General features: G+C 50.2%; 1 protein-coding gene across 2 annotated transcripts; it reads left to right on the top strand.

Moving 5' to 3' along the window:
- Positions 1-273: 273 nt before the first annotated feature.
- WDR87 (WD repeat domain 87) lies at positions 274-19,267 on the top strand. Of its 2 annotated transcripts, XM_014734207.3 has the most exons (6): positions 274-507; positions 5,028-5,145; positions 6,055-6,225; positions 6,610-9,491; positions 9,974-10,242; positions 10,611-19,267. In XM_014734207.3, exons 2-6 carry the CDS (start codon positions 5,071-5,073, stop codon positions 15,845-15,847), a joined length of 8,634 nt encoding a protein of 2,877 aa, XP_014589693.3. In that variant the 5' UTR covers positions 274-507; positions 5,028-5,070; the 3' UTR covers positions 15,848-19,267. The 2 variants fall into 2 exon arrangements, with proteins under 2 accessions (XP_014589693.3, XP_023505385.2); XM_023649617.2 differs by lacking the exon at positions 6,055-6,225 and having other exon boundaries at positions 335-507.
- Positions 19,268-20,697: the final 1,430 nt, after the last annotated feature.

The following is a 20,697-nucleotide window of genomic DNA, read 5'->3' as shown; positions in this document are numbered from 1 at the left end:
CCAGCCCTGTCCGCCTCCTCCTTTCCTTCGGCGGACTCTCTCCCTCCCTCTCCGCGAGCGCGAGGTACTTACCCCGAGGGCGCGAGCCTCGGGAGAGGCGGGGACGAAGAGCAGTGCGCTAGACCCCCAACGAAGGGAGCGGCGGCGGCGGCGGGCGTGTGTGCGCGCTCGCGCACGCGCGCTCGCGGGCCAGCGCCGGCCTAAATTGCCGCGGGCCCCCGCGCGGAGGAATTTTTTTCCTTTCGAAGGAGCGCGCGCGCGGGGTCTCGCGCTGGGCTCTTTCCTGCCGGGCGCGCGCCAGTACGCACGCGCGCTCACGCCCCTCGCCAGACTCAGTCTGCGGCGCGCGGGGTTGCGGGGCTAACCGCTCTGCCGGCCCGGTCCTCCCGCAGCATCCCCAAGGTGGCTCCTCAGGTGCTCCTTCGAGGTCTGGTCCTTCACGTAGGAGCTCCTGGGTGCCGCCCCCCACGCCGTACCCATCCCCTGTCGGGAGTCCTGTCGTCGCAGGTAATAGGCGCGGCCCCCGCCTGGAAGAGGCGGCCACGCCCTCCTTCCCCGCCCACGCGGAGGGCCGGGACGCCCGAGGGTGTAGGGACGCGGGTCTGGTCGCTTCTGCCCGGCCCAGGCGGCTCCAGAGCTGTGCCTGCGACAGGAGTCTGGTGACTCCCACCCAGGGGGCTGCCCCGGAGGCCCTGTTATGTGCCATCCATTCGTTGATCGCGCATTCTGAGAGTAACTGGTGTTTAGAGAGTACCTACGGCCTGGGAGATTTTGTCCAAATTTAGTCCAGCTGCTGACATAATCAGAGATCCGACCCTTTTTAAAAAAATTGGATGTTGCCACTCCTACTCCGTAGGGGTTACTGAGGGAATTGGCTGGAATTGCAAGGTCCTCTGGCCAAGAAAACCCAGTCAATACCCTGCCCACCTCATCCTTCCTTGCGAGCAGATGCGCAGTAAGACTCGAAACTGGGAAGCACACTGTATTTTCTGATTCCTGGGAGAGGGCAGAAGGTTACTCATTTGCTCATTCATTCAACAAACATGTATTAAGCACCTACTTCATGCCAGGTCGCGTGATTACGCGGACACAAAAGACAGGTTGGGTTCCTACCTTCAAGGAGCTAAGTCCAGTCGGGGTTTCAGACCACCAGCACACAGTGACAATCTAAAGCAGTACTATAATAGAAATTAAACACAAGCCACGCAATTTTAAACTTTACACTAAAAAAAGTGAAATTTATTTAACCCAATATAGCCAAAATAAGTTATGTTTAATGAAAAAAGGATTGACATTGCTTCAGTTTTCAGTTCACTGAAGTTAAATAAAATTAAAACTCTGAGGCATTAACAAAGACATTCATTTGTGGCGTGGATTGCCGTAGCAAAAGGACAGAAACTGCCCAATGGCCATTAATAGAATTTGGATAAATAAATGATAGTTCAGCCACACAGTTGGATATCATGCAGCCGGCAACTGCTGAAACATGAGACAGAGCTATATGTTTTAATGAGTTAGTCTCTAAGATATATTATGTGAGAAAAAGGTGCAGAGCTGTGTACATAACATATAAGCATTTGTATAAGAAAAAGAATGTTTTTACATATACTGTATGCTTGTGTAGGTACAGAACACCTGTAGAAAGACACAAGTAGGGTTACCTTTGAGAAGGGGAAACAGAAGGACAGGTGATCGGAGGTGAAAAGGTGACTTTCTTTTCATTAAACGCTCCTTAGTGTGTTTGGAATATTCTTACCATGTCCGTTTTTAAAAGTTGTTTAATTGAATTGAGGTTGATAGCTAAGTCACAGAATCATAGTTAAAATTAAATGAAACAATAGATATAAAGTGCCTGGCTACAGCTTTCCAACTTAATCAGTTCTAGATGCTGTTGCTGCTCCCAGGTCACTCTTCCCCCCGCCAGTAAAAACTAGCCCACCCTGATCATGTGCGTTTGTCAGCCTGGAAGATTGTTTCTTTCCATAAAAAAAGTGAAGTCTACAGCCCCAGCCCTAGCTGAGAAGTCACCTGTAAGGCCCGAGTAGCATTCCCAGGCCCTGGGGACAGACTCGGGCTCCTTATCAGTAACGTCATTCAAAAAACAGAGTAAGCCAAGACTGTCCTCTGGCGTTATAGCCCTTCTAATTAGGTCCTTCTGATGCCAGCTGAGCCTTCTGTACCCTTGTCCCCCAACGTGAGGGCCACCTGTAAAGCTGCAGGATCCACGCAGGGCCCTACCTCAAAGTGTGGAGCGCACATCACCCTCCTTTTGGGTGGCCGCGTCTCCTTGTTACATGTACTCAGGGCATTTTGTTCGTTTCCTTCTTCAAGGTGAAGCATTCGCGTAATTTAAGTTTGAGAAAAAAATTGCAGAAAAATTCAAAGAATAATGTACCCCCTCACCCAGAATTTCCCACTGTAATCAGTTTTATGCCTATTCTTTGCTGTATGCCTTCCCTGCCGAACTGTAAGTTCTATGGGGCGGAACTGAGTGCCCTCACAATCCTACGACAGAGCATATGGAGCCAAGGAGGGACCCCAAAGGAGCCCAGGAGCCCAGTGGAGTCATGGGGTGCAGCGTCCCCTACCGCCAATTCTGTTTCACAACGGCAGGGCTCCTGGGATGGCGTTCTTCCCTCCCGCCACCGCTGACACAGTACGTTGGAGTGACTGCGGCTAAGAAAAAGGATGTAGTGCCAGTGTCAATGCCCAGACAGACCTGGTTCGTCTCCATAGTCAGCAGGACATACCATATCTCGGCCCCAAATACGGACTCCCCTGAATTGGCTGCACGGCTTGAATTCTCCCATTAGATCACCTTTGGGTTATCAAGATAGTAAAAAGTCAAGACCATTGGGATTAAGGCATCTGGAGCTCACTCTGGGCTTGCTTTTAAGGCAGGTAATGGGATTAGGAATCAAGTGTGGGGGTTTTAGGAGAGAGGTTTCCTCTGACGGTAACCTGGGGAACCTGGTGTATGGGATGGGAGAGTGGCAAAAAAATAAGCAGAGGTTTGGGGGTTGAAGGTCTTATTTCTCACTAACCCCCAAGGCCTGTGCCCCCAAAGGGACCCAACTGCTTCGTTTTTGTAGCCTGGTTAAGAGAGGTTCGACCCCGAGGACACATTAGGGACAAGGGAAACTGATGGCAGTGACTGCAAATTTGTTACTAACGACTACTCGCTCAGCAGCTCTGGGGCCTCAGGAAGTGCCAGTGGGGTAAATCTGAGCTGTGGGGCTGGCCCGCAGGCCCATCCACTGATGTGCAGGATCTGAAGCCGATCACACTGGCTCCTGAAAGGGGGTCCAAAAGAATAGTAAGTGCAGGGTTACGGGGGAAGAGAATGGACAAAGATATGGAGGGAGGGCAGCCCGCAGCCTTGTGGGGAGTGGGAAGAGCGAGGGGCTGCTGATGTCTGACAGCCGGTCCTCAGTTCCCATTAGTGCGTTCGTGGGTCAAAGAGCTTCCTTAGCATCAGCTGACAGAACCTCTTCCTCCTCTGACGTGGTGGAAGAATCCTGAACGGTGGATTGGGTCCGAGTCTTGAATCTGCCCTGCGTGGCCTTGAACACACCCCTTTCCCTCTCTGAGTTCACGTTCTTCATATGCATAAGGGAGATGGTGAGATCTTGCCTCACGAGGCCCAGGCCAAAGTAACCTGGAACTCCCACAGCTCTCCAAACCAGTGGTTCTCAGACTTTAGCGCGCGTAAGATCAGCTGGAGAGCTTGTTAAAACCCGGATTTGCGGTCCCTAAGCTCAGAGTTTCCCATTCAGTAGGTCTGGGGTAGGGCCCGATAACTGGCATTTCTAACAAGTTCCCAGGTGATGCTGACACTCCTGCTCCAGGGACCACACTTCGGGACCACTTCTCTCAACTGAGAGCGCGTCAGTTTTCCTTCATCTGGCAGGCACAAGGATGGCCTCCACTGCCCTCTGCTGGCCAGATAGAAATACAGCTGTCATATGCGCAGAGCCGCTGAAGAGTACAAAGTATGGGTTGGAAGGAAATAAATACTTGTCTGAGAACCCAGCCAGCCTAAAAACAGCAATCCAAATTGTTCGTTGCTTCAGAGTATACTTTAGAAGGTATTCACAGGAATTATTTGATCTTTGCAACAATCCTGTGAAGTAGGCAAGACTGGCATTTTCATTTTACAAATGAGGAAAACAAGCACATCGTCAGACCAGTAATGACAGGCTCCCTGACAGAGGGAGCTTCTTAAAAGTGGGATTTATTCACAATCCAAACAGGAAAAGTAGAGGTTTGTCCTCATGAAGGCCAGAGAGAAGGGCCTGGGGGAGAGGATGATGACAGCGGACGGATCCCGCGTCAGAGAGCCGCTCGGTTCCCGAGCCTGGGAAAGCCTGCACGCCCAATGGCGGGCTTCTCTCTCCAGCCGCGCTGGGGGGGCTGACTCCTACTCCTGGGCGCCCCTTATCTCGATTTCCTATTTCAGGAGGCAGACTTGACTGTCCATGGAATCACCTGGGGAGCGTGTTACACGTGAAGGTCCCCGGGTCCCACCTCCGGAATTCTGCTTCAGTGGGTCTAGGGCGGGACCTCGGGATCTGCATTGGAAGACGTACCCCCTCCCCCAGGACCTGGTGCAGGAGGTCCGGGGACCATACTTGGGGAACTCCCGAGTCCTCGCAAAATGCTCTCTGGACACACCACCAGCAGCAAAGAGCTATGATTTGCCTGTGGCAGTACACCTTTCTAGCCCCTCTCTAGGTTTCTCTGCTTCCCTCACTCGGAGTATCCGACTGGGCTGTGACAGCCTACATGAAGATGCAACCGCTGGCTCTTTCACTCCCCGCCTCCCAGCCTCAGTGTTCTGTCTGTAAAATGAGGTGGTACCTGTCTCGCTGGGCTGTAGCAAGGGTTAAATGAGAAGGTGTGTCTTACGCATGGTTCCCGCCATCCAAAAAGCGTCCAATAAACATGAATTCATGAATCTTGCCTTCTCAGTCCTAGCTCCTCAAATAGCAGGAGTGGCTAAGAGGGCCTCTTTCGGACTCCCACAGGTTTTTAAGCAACGGTCCTGAGGACCAGGAGATAATCGAGGTGATGTCTTCGCCCCGACTCATTCCCCCGCTGAAGGATTTTAAATACCTCTTAAGTGACACCATAGAGAAAAGCAAGGTAACGTATATGTGGGACATCAACATGGTATTGGCCTTTATCTATTTTAATAGTTATAAGCCCTTCAGAGGAGCACAGGTTTTCCATGGAAGCAGGAAGCAGGCAGGGTAGACCATAAAGACAGTTGTCGTCTTACTAGGAAGTGGGCCATCACTTTCCAAATGAGTCCAGGGACCTATTGCAAGGACATTTTGATAGCGGAAGGTGAACACTTTGGAGCATTGTCAGAGGAACCAACCCTCTGGGAACAGAGATTTTTCTGAAGGAGAAGGGGGAAGGCACCAGAGAGAACATTTGCCAACCTCAGTTTTGCTGTGGGTGGCTCCGGGTAAAAGGATCCCGGGTGCACGTTTCATAGACCATGCTCGAGCACTGTGGGATAATATATATTGTATGTATGTTGTGTATATATTATCTTCCTCTGGCAAATTTAAAGGCCAGGTAGGGTGTCCTGAAAGTCAGTTTTAATAACTTAAAGCTGCACTAAGTAAGACTTTCAGGACACCCTGTTACATGTGGGTACATGGCGGAGCACTTACATGCCTGGGTAATCTGTTAAATGTGTCTTTTATGACATATGTACCTTTTAGACAGAAGGGAGAATGTCAGAGGACACGGATGGCCAACTTCATGTGGAGAAGAACATCGCTTTTCCCTGTGCTCACACTATAAAATGTGCCACTACAGGCCCTGTAGGGGTTTGGTTCTCTCTTGTGTTGGGGGTTTTGCTACATGCTTGCGACGTGCACGTGTCCCACAGGTGATAAGCTGTGCATGTGAAGGCGTAACAGGAGTGGTCCTTGGGGTCGAGGCATGACTTTGGGAACTGCTTCAATTGTGACTGGTGTGAGAATGTATTTGGTGCACGTGGGGTCCTGGTCTCTTAGTTTATGCCATGCCTCTCCCCAGGAAACTTTAGATGACCCAAAGAATGAGGTAGTTGTGCTGAGTGACCGGTCCCAGATACTGTTCAAAGAGTCTCGCCATCCTCAAAATATGCCGCTCATATGCCATTACGTCAGTGATGCCAACTTCTTTGCCTCCCTCTCTTGGGTGACAGCAGGCACAAGGGAATTACAGGTAAACCCGGCTGGCCTTCCTTCTCCTTCTTAGCCCATTCTGTAGGGGCCATGCCCATAGGAACTCTCCACCCAGATTGGCAAAGGCAGATATATCCTTGAATGAAAGTGACCTGGATCCAGGACTCCCGCCCCCGTCCCTTCTCCAGTTATGGCCTCCATACTGAAAAGATTTCACGGTTCCCCTAAAGGACGCTAAGGTTCGGGAACGAGTCCTAGGCCCGTGCTGCTTCTACAGTATTTCCAACCGCCATAACCGAGAGGTAAAATCCAGAGTGTTCCAATTCCTCCTTAGCACAAGAACAGGGAAAAATAGCTGATAATATTCTGCCCTTTCCTCTTCTGCTATTTTTTCTAGGCAGTTTCCATCTTTATTCTCTTCTAGGCTGTAGTATGGATGAAGAGCAAAACCGAGGACATGGTCGAGAAGAGAACGTTCTCCATGACCGAGCGACTGCCGCCCATCCAGTCCATGGTCCACACAGGCTCCTTTCATATCCTCGTGGTCTACTGCGGTGACCTGCTCCTGCGGCTCTTCGGGGACCACTTTCGGTCCTTCAAACCTCTGAGTCTAGTGCCCTGCCGCTTTAACATCAGCTGCCTCTGCTACGACCCGGAAATGAAGATGCTTCTGTCAGGCATCCTGGGAGCAGTGGTCACCTGGTTCATCGAGCGGAGCGGCAAGGGCCTCCAGATAGCCCACACTGTGTCCATGCCTAGCGAAGAGCTTGTCCAGGATATCACGTTGAATGGCCCCAACGGCTCCCTCCTGGCCCTCTGTGAGACTGTGGTGAGGATGCTTGAGCGCCAGGGCCATGGCCGGCTGGCAGAGGTGAAGAGGTTCACGTCTACCACCAGCGGCTCCTCGATCACCTGCTGCTTCACTTGTTTCGATCAGGGCTTTCTCTATGCCGGAAACAAGACTGGGGAAATCCAAGTCTGGAGCCTCGGTCGGGGCCAGTCTCTCCACAGTTTCAAGGCCCATTACTTAGCAGTGATATGCATCCGCAGCCGGCCAGAAGCCCACACCCTGCTAACAGCTGGCAAGGAAGGCTTGATCAAGGAGTGGAACTTGACTTCGGGGAGCCTGCTGCGGCAGCTAGAACTCGGCGAGGAGCTGTATCGACTCCAGTTCGTCGACAGCACTACCTTCTTCTGCCAGACCACCCACACTTTCTCCTTGCGCTCTCTGCCCTGCTTCTACAGCCTCTTCAACGTCTGCGGCTCCGCTCCCCAGCAGCTGCGTCGGGTCCGCTGTGGTCCTAACTGGTTCCGGATCCTGTGCACTACTGAGGATGGCTTGTTGCGTTTTGTGTCCCCGTTAACAGGGGATCTTTTGGTTCTCACCTGGCCCCTCTCAATCCTGGACCGGGCTATGGATTGGGCTTATGACCCAAATAAGGAGGAGCTCTTTGTAGCAACAGGTGGCCCAGAGGTGCTGGTGTTTGACACAACCCGCTGCCCTTGCCCAGCCAAGTATCTCTTAAGCACCTCACCAAATTCTCAGGACTTGGTGCAATGCCTGGCTTACGGGCACTTCCACCTGGGTCGGGGTCTCGAAGGACTGATGTTCTCTGGGCACCAAAGTGGTATGATAAGGGTGCTTTCCCAGCACAGCTGTGCCCGAATAGAGAAATTCGTGCACTTTGGGGCTGTCCTGGCACTTTCCACGCTGCCTGGAGGGATTTTTGGTGGCCGAGAAAACTCTTTGCTCTGTTCCTATGGAATGGATGACTACGTACACCTATCAGAAGCTGTTCTTGAGGGGGTCAGAGTACGTCTGCGGCCCCTTGCCAGCATTCTCAGCAGCTGTCACCTGAAACACCTGGTCCTCTTGCCCAAGTCTGTGGGTGCCATCACGGAGACTAACTGCCTGCGTCTCTGGAAGTTCCATGACTTTCTGTCCTCTGGGTCACAGGAGGGCTCAGTGTTCATAGAAACATTGCCTCTGCACCAGTGTGCCATCACATCCTTTGACGTCTGCCTGTCCTTGAATCTTTTCGTCACAGGTGGTGTTGACGGCTCTGTCCGGATCTGGAACTTCCATGGCAGACTTGTAGCCATGCTGGACTCGTCACTGCACTTCGGCCCGCTCTGCTTCGCCAATGACCGGGGAGACCTGCTTGTGACCTTCAACCAGAGTCTTTATCTGGTGTCCTGTTTAAAGCTGCTCCCCCCAGCCATGCTGGTTCGCCTTTCCATTATCAGCATGACAGATGAAGTGCTCGAAGTCCCCAAGCCGTTCCTACCAAGCTTCTTCTTCTCCTTTGAGACCCTGTTTGTGCCCAAGTATAGCTACCTTGGACAAGGGCAACAGGAACTAGTGGGGCTGGAGAGCCTTGTCAATAAGCGGGCCATTGCCTTTGACCACACTGTGCCACACGTCATAGAAGAAGATGAGGAAGGGAACACCATGTTACTGTCTACCTCCAGACACGAATTCTTACAGAAGGAGGAAATCGAGGGGACGCAAGCGAGCAAACCTCCTCCTCCACATTATGTGGTTCCTCCCCAGTTACAGCTGACTACCTGGGATGGACTCAACCCCTATCAGATATTGCGACATTACTTTGGTCGTGGGCGTAAATGGCCCTTCGCTCCTGATTGCTACATCCCCAACTCAGTGATTCGTGCCCGACTTTGGCCAGAAGGCAGCCCGATATACCTACAGTGCAACCTGCACTCACCTGTGCGCGAACTCGAATGGGACAAGACTCATCAATTCTTCTTCTGGCACAGTAGGGTAAGAGCTATAAGTGATGCAGGACAACATCCAGAAGAAAAAGAGGATGAAGACTTCCTAGAAATGAGAATGTCTAAGGACATGACCTACAATGTCCTTACAGACTCAGCAAACCGCAGTTGGCTGGGAAGAAAGATGAGTGAAGTAGCTGTGAACAGCCTGGTTGAGACGCTCCTCAACCTTATGACCCACGCTCCTCCACTGAGGTACCAATGTTGTATCGGCGTGCTCGGGCAAATCTTTGCCTCTTACCAGGTGCCTCCATCCCTGCGTTCCGAAGCAGCCCATTGTCTGCTGGATGACACAGCCCATTCCAACCCACTGATCCGAGAGCTAGCCTGGGAAGGACTGAAGCGTCTAGGAATGATTACTCGTCTCTTTGCCATGCCTCTGGCCCAAGGACTAATGGACAAGGACCAAAGAGTGAGGAATAAGGCCCTGTCCCTCATGCGTGAGACCGGAATCCACTCTAAGACCTCGCTCTTAGACTTGATCCATAACCGAGAGACTTTCCGGGAGATGCAGTGAGTCCTTTGTGCCTTCCTCAGTTCTTTACTAGCTTCAGTTTGCTTCTCGCCCTTCCCCATTTTGCCCTTCCCTTGCTTTGCCATCCCTTCATCCCTGCTCAGCAGCTCTTCCTGGGCTGTTTCCTTCTTCACAGTCCTTTTCCTTTCCTAGACTGTCTTGGCCATCCCCTGACTGCTCACCCCTTTCTCCATTTCTTCTCCTATCCCTGTCTCCTATCCCTATCCTCCTACCTCTTCAAGTTCCCCTTTCCATCCTTTTATCCTCCCCCTGCAGCCCCCATGCAGCTCACTCCATTCATTGCCATCTTGGCTCCCCAGGCTTTTTATTTCTTCTTGACCATCCTTTCCCTCTACATACACTGTCTGTCTCTGTTGGCCACTTTGCCAAGACCCCTGCCTCTCCACAGCAGCTGTTTCCTTCTCACTCTGCCTCTGGTCCCTGATTCAGCGTGGTCCTTCCTCTCCTTTGACTTCCATAGGCAGGAAATGGTTGGGGAGGAACCCTTGGACCATCTGCTGGGGATGCGGGCTACAGATCTCCAAATCCTTCATACTCAAGTGGAGCAGCGACTGAGTGGAGACCTGACCTTGTCACAAGGAGCTGAAAGGCCTTCTTTCTCTTTAGAAGTCCCCAGGGCTTCTGAACTATCTGATCGCAAGCAAGCTGATACAGCTCCTGAAGAGTCTGAGGTTGGCATCAAGCCGGGCAAAGGTCCAAGACGAAGTCGACCAGGAAGCAAAAGGCACAGTATGTACGGGGTGATCTGGCTCATGCCTCAGGGCCCTGAGAGGCAGGGCAGTTAGGGCTAGAGTGGGTCAAGGGATATCAGCTAGGAATCGAGATAAGTGGAAAGATCTTTTCACAGAAAAGAACCTTACCAAGGAAAAACCCACCGAAACTCAGAGAGAGCCCAAGGCCTATCTCCCTAGGATTTGGGGGTGTGGGGCACTGGGAATAAAGCAAGGAGAATGCCTTTTTTTATTTTTTAAGGCCTCAGCCCCCTCTGTTGCTCCTTCTTTTATGGCAGTTCCTCTTGGTTCACACCAGATGTTGGGAAGGGTTTCATTTAAGCCTCCCGTGCATTCCTTATCCACATCTGCTGATCTTCTCCACAGCCCGCAAATGGTTGCGAAGCCTCAAGAAGACAAAAGAGGCTGACAGGGAGCCAGCTCCCTCAGAGGGTGAAGAGGCTGCGACTGAAGCTGTGCTGCCTGAGGGGGAGGACGTGGCCATCTACTCCACACGGTCCTCCATCCTCAGTGTACTAAGGATGTCCAAAGACGCTGAACAACCACCTCCAGAGAAAGACACCTCAAGGGATCAAGTCGTGCTCAGCCTGAAGATGCTGAGGAAAATCCGTGACAAAACAGGCAAGAAGAGAGCTCAAAAACCAGTCAAGAGGCACAAGAAGACAAAAAAAGGTCAAGTTATAACTGAGGAACCTCTGTCTCCCGAAAGGGAAGCCCCAGTTGTGAGGAGGATGAAAGGCAAAGGGCGAGGTGCGGCTGGAGCGCCTGGCCACAGAGCTGCCTCTGTGTCCTGGCGGGACGATCTGTGTCGGCTCCTGACCCTGAGGATAGCCGGTTCCCAACCGCAAATGTTAGACGCTCTAAACACCGAGCTGGTGACCATGGCTGAGGAGGTGCTGGCAGATGAGCAAGCCAGCTGGGACCTCTTTCGGGAGATCTGCCCCCTGTTGAAGCAAGAAAGCGATGTCCTGTTTGAGGACCTCGACTGGGATGTAACCTGGCCGGAGGAGAAACCAATTTTTTTTCACGAAGGAGCGATTAGAGAGGACGCGGTGATCGCAGACATGGAAGAGATACTAAGGGAGCAGACGCACGAGCAAAAGGAAGCAACGGGCACGCAGGACTTGCACGAAACCCCCTTGATTTTCAAAAAGGCCAAGAAAAAGAGAGTTATTTTTTTAGAGCCAGGCGAGCTAACCAAGGGCAAACGAATATCGAAGAAGGAGAAGAAAGCCTTGAAGAAGCCCACTAAGCCAGAGAGGGAAGCAGCCCGGCAGGAAACACAAGTGGAGAAAAAGGAGGTGACAGTGACCAAGAGAGAGCCGGACGTGAGTAAGAAAATGAGAGAAATGGCCAAACGGCAGTGGGAGGTGGTTGAGCAAGAAGGAAGCCCAGTTCGGGATGAGAGGAGGCTGTCGTGGCAAGAGTGGAAGAAGTCCTGGGATGACTGGCAGCGGGCCTCCCGTGAGTCAGGGATGTCCTGGGCTGAATGGAAGGAAGCGTGGGACAGGAGGCATCTTGGGGAAGAGGAGAAACCACAAGAGGACAAGAAGAAGCTACTCCCAGAGGAGGAGAAGCCGTATGAAGATGGGAGGAAGCAGAAATGGGACGAGTGGGCAGCGATCTGGGAAGCAACGTTGTCAGCCAGGTCCAGGGATCGGGTGCTTGAGGATGAGGAGGAAATGACCTGGGAGGAAGAGGAGCTGTCTCAGGAGTGGGAGGAAGCGGAAGAGCTGGTGATGGAAGAGCAGAGACAGATCCAGAAAGAACATAAACAAGCCTGGGTCGAGACGAAACGAGCGCAAGCAAAAAGAAAGCGAGCCCAAGAGGAGAGGAGGCTGGCACAAGAAGAAGAGAAGCTGGCCCAGGAGGAGAGGAAGCTGGCCCAGGAGGAGAGGAAGCTGGCCCAGGAGGAGAGGAAGCTGGCGCAGAGAGATAGGGGTATGGTCCAGGCACAGAAGAAGCTCATTCAGAAAGAGGAAAACCTGGCCCAAAAAGAGGAGAAGATAAGCCGGGAAGCAGAGAAATTGGCCCAGAAAAGGAAGAAACTGGCCAAGAGATTGGAGAAACTGGCTCAAGAAGAAGAGAAAATGGCAAAGAAAGGAGGGAAGCTGGCCGAGGTAAAAAATGTATTCATCCAGAAAATGGAAAAACTGGCCCAGAAGGAGCAAGATATAGCATGGCAAGAAAAGGAACTAGCCCAGGAACTGGAAGAGCTGGCGTGGCAAGAGGAGGGACTGGCTTTGAAAGAAAAGGAACTGAATCAGAAGGAGAAAGAACGGCCAGAGGGAGAGGAGGTACGGGCTCAGAGAGAGAAGACACTGGCCTGGCGAGAAGAAAAACTGGCTGAGGAAAGGGAAAAATTGGTCCGAGAAGAAGAGCTGCTGACACAGGAAGAGAAGAAACTGGCCCAGGACAAAGAAAAACCGCGTGAGGAAAAGGAAAGACTTGCCAAGAAAAGGGAAGAACTGATGAAAAACCAGGCAAAACTGGCCCAGGAAACGGAGGAACTCACAAAGAGTAAGCTGCTATCCCAGAGGAGGAAGACTCTGATTCAGGAGAAGGTGGAATTAGCTCAGAGGAAAGAGAACTTACTCCAGCTCAAAGAAAACCTCACCCAGGACAGAAAGACATTAGTGCAAGGAAAGGAGAAACTGGACAGATACAAGAACAAACTGACACAGTTAGAGGAGAAGCTGGTGGAGAACAAGAAGAAACTTGCCCAGGAAAAGGAGAAACAGGCTGAAATAGAGAAAAAGCTGACCCAAGAACAGGAAAGTCTTGCTGAGAAACAGCAGCAACTGGCCCAGGACAAAATGAAATTAACTGCAGAGAGCAGGGCAGTATTTCAAGAACTGGAAGTGCTCCGAGGAAAGTCGGATGTTGCTAAGGAAGAAAAGGCGTTGGACATGGAAATGAAGAAACTGGCTCAGGAGAAGGTGAGGGTGGCTGAGGGAAAGGTAACTCTCTCCAAGGGAGAGATTAAAGAAACCTCAAGACAGAAGAAACCAACTAAGGATGAATTAGACCGAGTTAAGAGGAAATTGTCACTAGAGGAGAAGATACTGTTACATGAAGATAGGGTAGTGGCCACAGAGAAAAGAGACATTGCCAAAGGAAAATTGGAGCTAACGAGAGGAGCGAGAGTGTACGCCCAGGAAGAAAGGAAGCTAGCCAAGGTAGGAAGGAGATTGGCTAAACACAGCAAGGGCGTTTCCAAGGAACCACTAAAAGCGAGCAGCACAGTCTTGAAGATACTTCAAAATCTTATCCAACAAGAAAGGAAACTAACCCAGGAAGAAATAGAGATGACAAAATTAAAGAGATCCCTCTTGGCTAAGGAAGGGAGACTGAGCAAAAAACGGCAAGCACTTGAGGCCAAGGAGTGGGGTCTCTCTGAGGATCAATCAGAAGTGACTGAAGATGAGAAGAAATTGGCTAAGCAGCAGAGAAAACTGGCCAAGGAAATAAAGAGAATGACAAAGAAAGAGAAACAAATGATTGAGCAAGAAAGGAGACTGGCCGGGCAACAGAGAGAAGTCGTAGAGGAAGAAGAGGAAGAAGAAACACCAGACGAAGAGGAGGTGGAGCCATTCCTTAAACAGAGGTCAGAAAAGAGCAAGGAGCTAAAGACAGTTGATGTGGTCCAGGAGGACGTGGGAAGTGAAGAAGAGGGCTTTGATGAAGAAATGGAAAGCCTGTTAGATGAAGTAGAGCGAGAGAGTTTGTCTGAGGAGGAGGAAGTGGAGGAGGAGGAGGAGGAAGAGGAGGAGGAGGAAGGGAAGGAGAAGAAAAAGAAGGAGGAGGAGGAAGGGGAGGAGGAGAAAAAGAAGGAGGAGGAGGTTCCGGAGGAGGAAGCGTTTGAGGAGAAGGAAGAAAGCATGAGTGAGGAGGAGACAGAAAGTGTGAGTGATGAAACAGAAGAAGAACAGAGCAGCTCGTCGGAAGAAGAGGTAGATAAGGAGAAGGAGGTAGACAAGGAAAAAGAGATCTTCGAAAAAGAGAAAGTGTTGAAGTTACGAGAGAAGAGAAGAAAGGACCTACAAGAAAGAGACACAATCCTTGCTATCGGGAAAAGAACCCCCAAGGTCAGACGCAGTGCTATCAAACTGGACCTTCTGAGGAGACCGTCCAGGAAATTCATCTCAGTAGCTCTGGGGAGGGGGGAGGTGGGGCCGGGGCCAGAGCCAGTGCCTAGGAAACAAGTATCCTGGGGAGACAAGGCCACTTATCTCGAGGCATTCAGGATATTCCCAGAAGCAAGGTTTATCAACAGACAAGAAGAACTCTTGAGGAAATATCAGCTCACGCCTCTGCAAGTTATGGATAGAATTTTGGAGTCCGAAGAGCTGGACTTAACGTCCCCATATTTATCCCACATTTTGAGGAAGACCGTGGAAGCTCAGAAACTCCATGGCAAACCACTGGGGCCCAAGTGGCGGTGGCTCTTGCAGTATCACCCATCTCTGCTGGCAGAGACTGAGGTACAGTTACCTGTGCCCCACATCCTGGCTGAGGAAATAGACACAGAGGCGAGCCTCTCAGACGGTGAGTGGATTCACCGTGTCCTAGAACGCATGGAGGCGGGAGAACAGCTTTCCAGGCATAGTTTCCACAGATTGTGCCAGCTGCTCAAAGACCTCACCTCAAAGGGAAAACTAGAGTGGATGCATCTGCCCATCCTTGAAGCCATAGTGTACCGCCACAGGCAGGCCCTAGAATCGCGAAGCACAGGTGTCCCAAAACCCAGGAAGGAACCCATGGGTCCAAAATACCTGAAAGTGATCCCTCCTATCAAAGGAAAGGAAAAGGAAAGCTGGCCCAGACCTTTCCCTGTCCCAACACCAAAGCTGCCATTAGCTACCAAAAGGATTCCAGACCCAAAGGCTATAAATTGGCATCTTCTAGGAGAGCCTTACAGGAGCGCGCGGGCACAGCAGACAGCCAGCGCTCTCAAGGAGATGGAGATGCAGCGCTCCTATCCTGCCGCAAGAGATGTTTCCCCAGGTGCCCACGCCTCCGCGGAAAAGCAAACCCTAGCACTGATGTTCCAGAAGGACTTCTGGGCTTTGAAGGATAAGGGCAGGTTGCCCAAGTTGCCCAAGTTGGAGAAGAAGCCACAGCCTATCCCTAAAGAAAAGGAAGCCGTGCCTCAATGGGAGACATTTGTGGCACTGTACCACGTTCTGCGGATGTTGCAGCAGCGATATGCAAAAGACAGGGCTGCTTGGATGGAACAGTTCCACCAGCTCATGGACCTGTACCAACTTAAGTCCCCCCGAATCCAGAAGCTGCTACAGGAGCTGCTACTGAGAGAGGAACCCCAATCCCAAGAGATCATCTATGAAGAGGCGCTGAAGGCCACGGAGCTGGCTCCCGGGGAGCGCTTGTTCTACCGCTTGTTTTGCGGTGGCCCTCACGCCCGCAGACGTCCTTTGGAGTTCCAGGAGGTGGTGGCCCTCCCCGGGCAGAACAACGTGCGTACCATGCTTCCCATGGGCATCGCCCAGTATGGGATCTTAGAACTTGCCTGGAAGAGCCTACCCCATGCTGATTTTCACCTCACCAAGGAACTGCCCCACGTCGTGGCTCCGACCCCCTAATTTGGGACTGACGGGAGGTCAGGACTTTTCATTCCCGCCTGGAGAAAGGCCTTGTGACCAGAATCTAGACCTTTCTCTCTAGGGCCCACACAGAGGTAGAGCCAGGCCACAGCCCTCTCCCTACCCAGCTCCAGAAACCAGGTTTTGTATGTGGAATAAAGAGGAAGTTCTCGTTTGCAGCAAGCACTGTGATGCGTCCCTTTTCCTCAGGCTGCTTCTCCAGAAAGGCGGCCAGGGAGACCAGATGCCCACATGCTCCTGGGGGCGGGAGACTTCCCGAAAGCCACTGGTGCTCACCCTCCGGAGGCCTCTTCCTTCCTTGCCTCCCACCTACCTCCCCTAAAGACTATAGGAAGGAAAGTACCTGGCACAAAAAAGAATGGATATTTGGCATTGTTAATGTAAGAGGAATTGATATAGTGCAAAGAAAATTAATATTAGAATCAGAAGACTAAGCATTTTGTCCCCTTAGTTTTGGGGGTACACGGTGGAGTCAGACTCCATTTCTCTGATCATAGCTGTGCATGCTGATGACTTGAGGCCCACGCAGCAGGTGTGGTGGGTCTTGGGTAGACCCTCACAGTAAGGGAAAAAGCTTCAACAAGTTCTAGCCAGCACCACCTGCTGACCTCAGTGCCGGACGGCACTAAGGGATGAGGCCATGTGAGGTCACAGCAGAAACAAAAGGCGGGAGGCCTATGTCTTCACTTCCTTTGCCAACACCTAGACCTGGGGTGTGGGGAGGATGACAGAACGAGAATGTGGAAGATGAGGTATAAGCTCAAATAGGCCTCACAACTGTCTAGGGACTTGAGGCCCTTCCCTCCAGCAATGAAGGAGGCGAGTTAACGGGAAAAGGGCAGCAAAGTGGAGGAAGATGTCACTGCCGGTGCTCACGTTCCTCCCTCATCTCTTCTCCCCACCATGGAGGCTTCAAAACTGCCTCTTTCCAGGCAAGCTGAGCCTTCCAACAGCTTCTAGCAAGTAGCCCATCTAGACCATTTGCCACCCCCATCCCAACCGCTCCTTTGTTGTTCCGCTCCTTCCACCTGAGTTAGCTTTTGTGGGGAAGCCAGGAATCCAGGGCAAGAGAACATTCTGAGAAGTCAGACTCACCTTGGAGGCCAAGGGTGATGAGAGCCCTGGGGGTGTAACTGGGCTCTTCCACGTCAGACTACATATCAGGGCACGTGGAGTATATGATAGCTGTGTTCTGGGGACAGGGAGCCTCAAAGAGGATGATTGACCCAACAGATGGGCAAGGCAGCAGAATTAAGGATGGCCTGGCTGGCTCTGCAGTCTTGACCGGAGTCATTTCTCCTTTTTGGCCTCTGTTTACTTTTCTGTGTCAAACAAGGGATAGAGCATAAATTACAAATATCAGGCATGAAAGAGGGGACATCACTACAGATCCTACATTAAAAGACATTAAAAGGATAGAGACTACTATGAACAACTCTATGTCCATAAATTTGACAACATAGATGAAATGGACAAGTTCTCTGAAAGACCCAGAAAGGGAATAGCAATATCTATCTAACTCATTTTGCAGGATATCATTGGGTCCTCTGCTCAAAAACAAATGAAACACAGTGACAAAAAAAACAGTCTACCTGTTGTGGTCCCAGAGTCGGGAAGTCTATGGATGGCTCTCCAGGGCGCCTCAAAACCTTGGTACTGGCTGTGACAACCTAGGTATCCTCTTGTCTTTGCCAGAAAGGCAGAGAGTAGGATTTGTTTGTATTTTCTCCTCAGTATAAAAATTTTCAATCACAAAAGTAGAAGTAGGATAACGAACCCCCAAGTCCCCATCACCTAGATTTAATTACTCATTTCTAAGAAATAAAATTTTCTTACATAATGATTTTCACATCTAACAAAATAATAATCCCTTAATATCACCGAATACTCTATGCAAATTTCCCTGGTTCTCCCCCAAAACGACCTTTTATACTTGATTTGTTTGCATGAGAATTCAAGCAAGGTCTATACACTGCATTTGATTGTTATGCTTCCCAAGACCCTGTTATTTTTTCACTTTTTATTTTTTAAGATTGGCCCTGAGCTAACATCTGTTGCCAATCTTCTTTTTTCTTCTTCTTCTTCTCCCCAAAGCCCCCCAGTACATAGTTGTATATTTTAGTTGTGGGTCCTTCTAGTTGTGGAATGTGGGATGCTGCCTCAACATGGCCTTGTGAGCGGTGCCATGTCCACGCCCAGGATCCGAACCAGTGAAACCCCGGGCCGCTGAAGCAGAGCACATGAACTCAACCACTCGGCCATGGGGCCGCCCCCTAAGACTCTTTTAAACATTTACACTCCCCTCTCCTCAGTTCTTTTGCACCTTTGATTTGTCAAAGACACTGAATCAACTATCCTATAGATTTCTCCATGTTTGGGAGTTTTCTGATAGAGCAGAGTTTTGCAACCAGAGGTCAACTCCCTTCAAGGGTCCACGAAGCTCCTGAAATTAGATGAGAAAAAATTATAGGTATGTGCTGGGCACCTCCTCCCTCCCCTCCCCCCAGGAGAAAGTCTGTAGCTTCCCTCAGATTCTTGAGGAAGTCCTTGACACACACGTTACATCACCACTTACGGCGAGAGCAGAAACACCTGGGCTTTAGCACGGACGTTGCTAGTAATCACTTGAATGACCTTCAGCAAGTACCTACCACTCACAGGCCCTAGATTTCTAATTTTTGGGTAGCTATACTTAAGACCTTTCCAAGATATTAGAAAGGCTTTCCAGCCCCCCATCCTTCTCTCAGATGGTGTGCAGGATAGCGTGAGAGACTTTCCCTACCACGCACAGCGACCAGCTGCTCTGAGCCAGCAAACAGGTAATAGGAAGTTGACCTGGGGTAAGACCTCAAGGGGAGGAGGAGTCTACATTTCCTGGAAGAGTATTACATGCTCACACCAAGGTGAGTGAATAAAGACGCCCGATTGAGTTGTGAATGACCCTGACAGCCCACGGAAACTCCTGGATGGCTCGGCTCTGAGGACTGAGCCTGGGGCACTCCAGTGTTTAGGAAAGGGGGACGTAAAGAGCACCTGTCTAGGGGATTGAGAAGGAGCAGCCAGGAAGGTAAGAGAAGAGCCGTTAAAGAGTGGTGTCCAGAATTCAAGATGAGACTTTCAAGAAGGCGGGAGTAATAACCTGTGTCAAATGCTGTTGGCGGATCAAGAGAAAGACTAAGAACTGGCTACTGGAGTTGGCAAACTAGGTGTAATTGGTAACCTTGACAAACGCATGTTAGTGGAGTTGTAGGACAGACAGCCAGACTAGAGTGGGTTCAAGAGAGAATGGAGTGAAAAGAATTAACTCATTGGGGTTTTCCTGTTTTTTATTTTTCATTTGGAGATCATTTCAAATTGACAAAAAACTGCGAAAATAAAATAATGCAATAAACCTGTATACCCTTATTCAGATTCAACTATTGTTAACATTTTACCTCAATTGCTTTATCACTCTCTCTTGATGTGTGTGTGTGTGTGTCTGTGTGTGTGCTGTGTAGGTGATACATGATATTTGTCTGAACTATTTGAGAGTAAGTCACATAGAACATTTCAGTGTGTATTTCCTAGGAATAGGGATATTCTTTTCCATAACCTCTGTCCAGTTATCAACCTCCTAAATTTACATTGAGGCAATACTTTAATCTGCCATCCATATTCCAGTTGCAGTGTTGTCAGCTGACCTAACGTCCTTTATGGCATTCTTTCCCTACCGTTACAGGAGCCAATCTAGAGTCAGGTACTGAATTGTCATGTCTCTTTAATGTCCTTTAATCTGGAACATTCCCACAGCTTTTATTTGCCTTTCATAACATTGCCACTTTTTTATTGGGGTAAAATATATATAACATAAAGTTTACCATTTTAACTGCTTTTAGATGTACACTTCTGTGACACTAACTACATTCATATTCTCGTGCAACCATCACCATCTTCCATCTCCAGAACTTGTTCATCTTCCCCAACGGAAACTGTCCCCGGTAAACACTAACTCCCCATTCCACTCCCCTCAGTCCCCGGCAACCACCATTCTACTTTCTATCTCTAGGACTTTGACTATAAACATTGCCATTTTTGAAAAATATAGTCACACACACACTTAGTTAGCTGCACGTTTCTTGTTTGGGGTTTTTCTGGTGTTTCCTCCTGAATAGACCAAAGTTACGTGTTCTCGAGCAGACAACTGTATAGGTGACGCTGCGTCCTGTAGGGTGTCACAACTGGAGCATACAATATCCATCTACCCCTCGTTGGTGATGTTCATTTTGATCACTCGGTCAATGTGTGGCCCAATTTCTCCACTGTATTTACTGTTTATCCCCTTCCTTCGCATTAGTAAGTTGTATGTGAGGAGACACTCTTAAGACAATCAAATATTTGGCTCCTTATCAAAGTTTCTCCTGAGATTGAGCGTCCACTGAGATTCTTGGCTGATCTGATCATCACCACGATGGCTGCAAAATGATTTCCTGATTCCAGCATTCCCTCCACATTTTCTTGTCAGCCCTCAGCCTCTTGCATCCCTGTGATATGCTCCCATCATTTGTTTTTTAGCACTTCGTTACTTTCTGGTAGAAGGAGATATTCCAGGCTCCTCTTGCACCCCGCCCTTCTCCAGCTCTGAAATTAACTATTTCCCCGGGGAGACCTGGTTCCTCTTAAAGGGGAACGGGATGAGAGACTATTGCGAGTTGAATCGTTTCTCCCAAAAAGACGTGTTGAAGTCCTAACCTGCGGTACCTGTGAACATGGCCTTATTTGGAAGTAAGGTCTTTGCAGGTGTAATCAAGATGTGGTCGTACCGGATCAGAGTAGACCCCAAATCCAGTGAC

The sequence above is a fragment of the Equus caballus genome, chromosome 10 (genome assembly GCF_041296265.1).
Source record: "Equus caballus isolate H_3958 breed thoroughbred chromosome 10, TB-T2T, whole genome shotgun sequence".
Classification (NCBI taxonomy): domain Eukaryota; kingdom Metazoa; phylum Chordata; class Mammalia; order Perissodactyla; family Equidae; genus Equus; species Equus caballus.
This window is presented reverse-complemented; position numbering and strand designations above follow the sequence as displayed.

Coding starts and splice junctions, on each gene's coding strand:
- WDR87 (XM_014734207.3), top strand. CDS start 5,071: ATGTCTTCGCCCCGACTCATTCCCCCGCTGAAGGATTTTAAATACCTC. Junction 6,226..6,609: donor CAGGCACAAGGGAATTACAG/GTAAACCCGGCT, acceptor ATTCTCTTCTAG/GCTGTAGTATGGATGAAGAG. Junction 9,492..9,973: donor GAGACTTTCCGGGAGATGCA/GTGAGTCCTTTG, acceptor TGACTTCCATAG/GCAGGAAATGGTTGGGGAGG.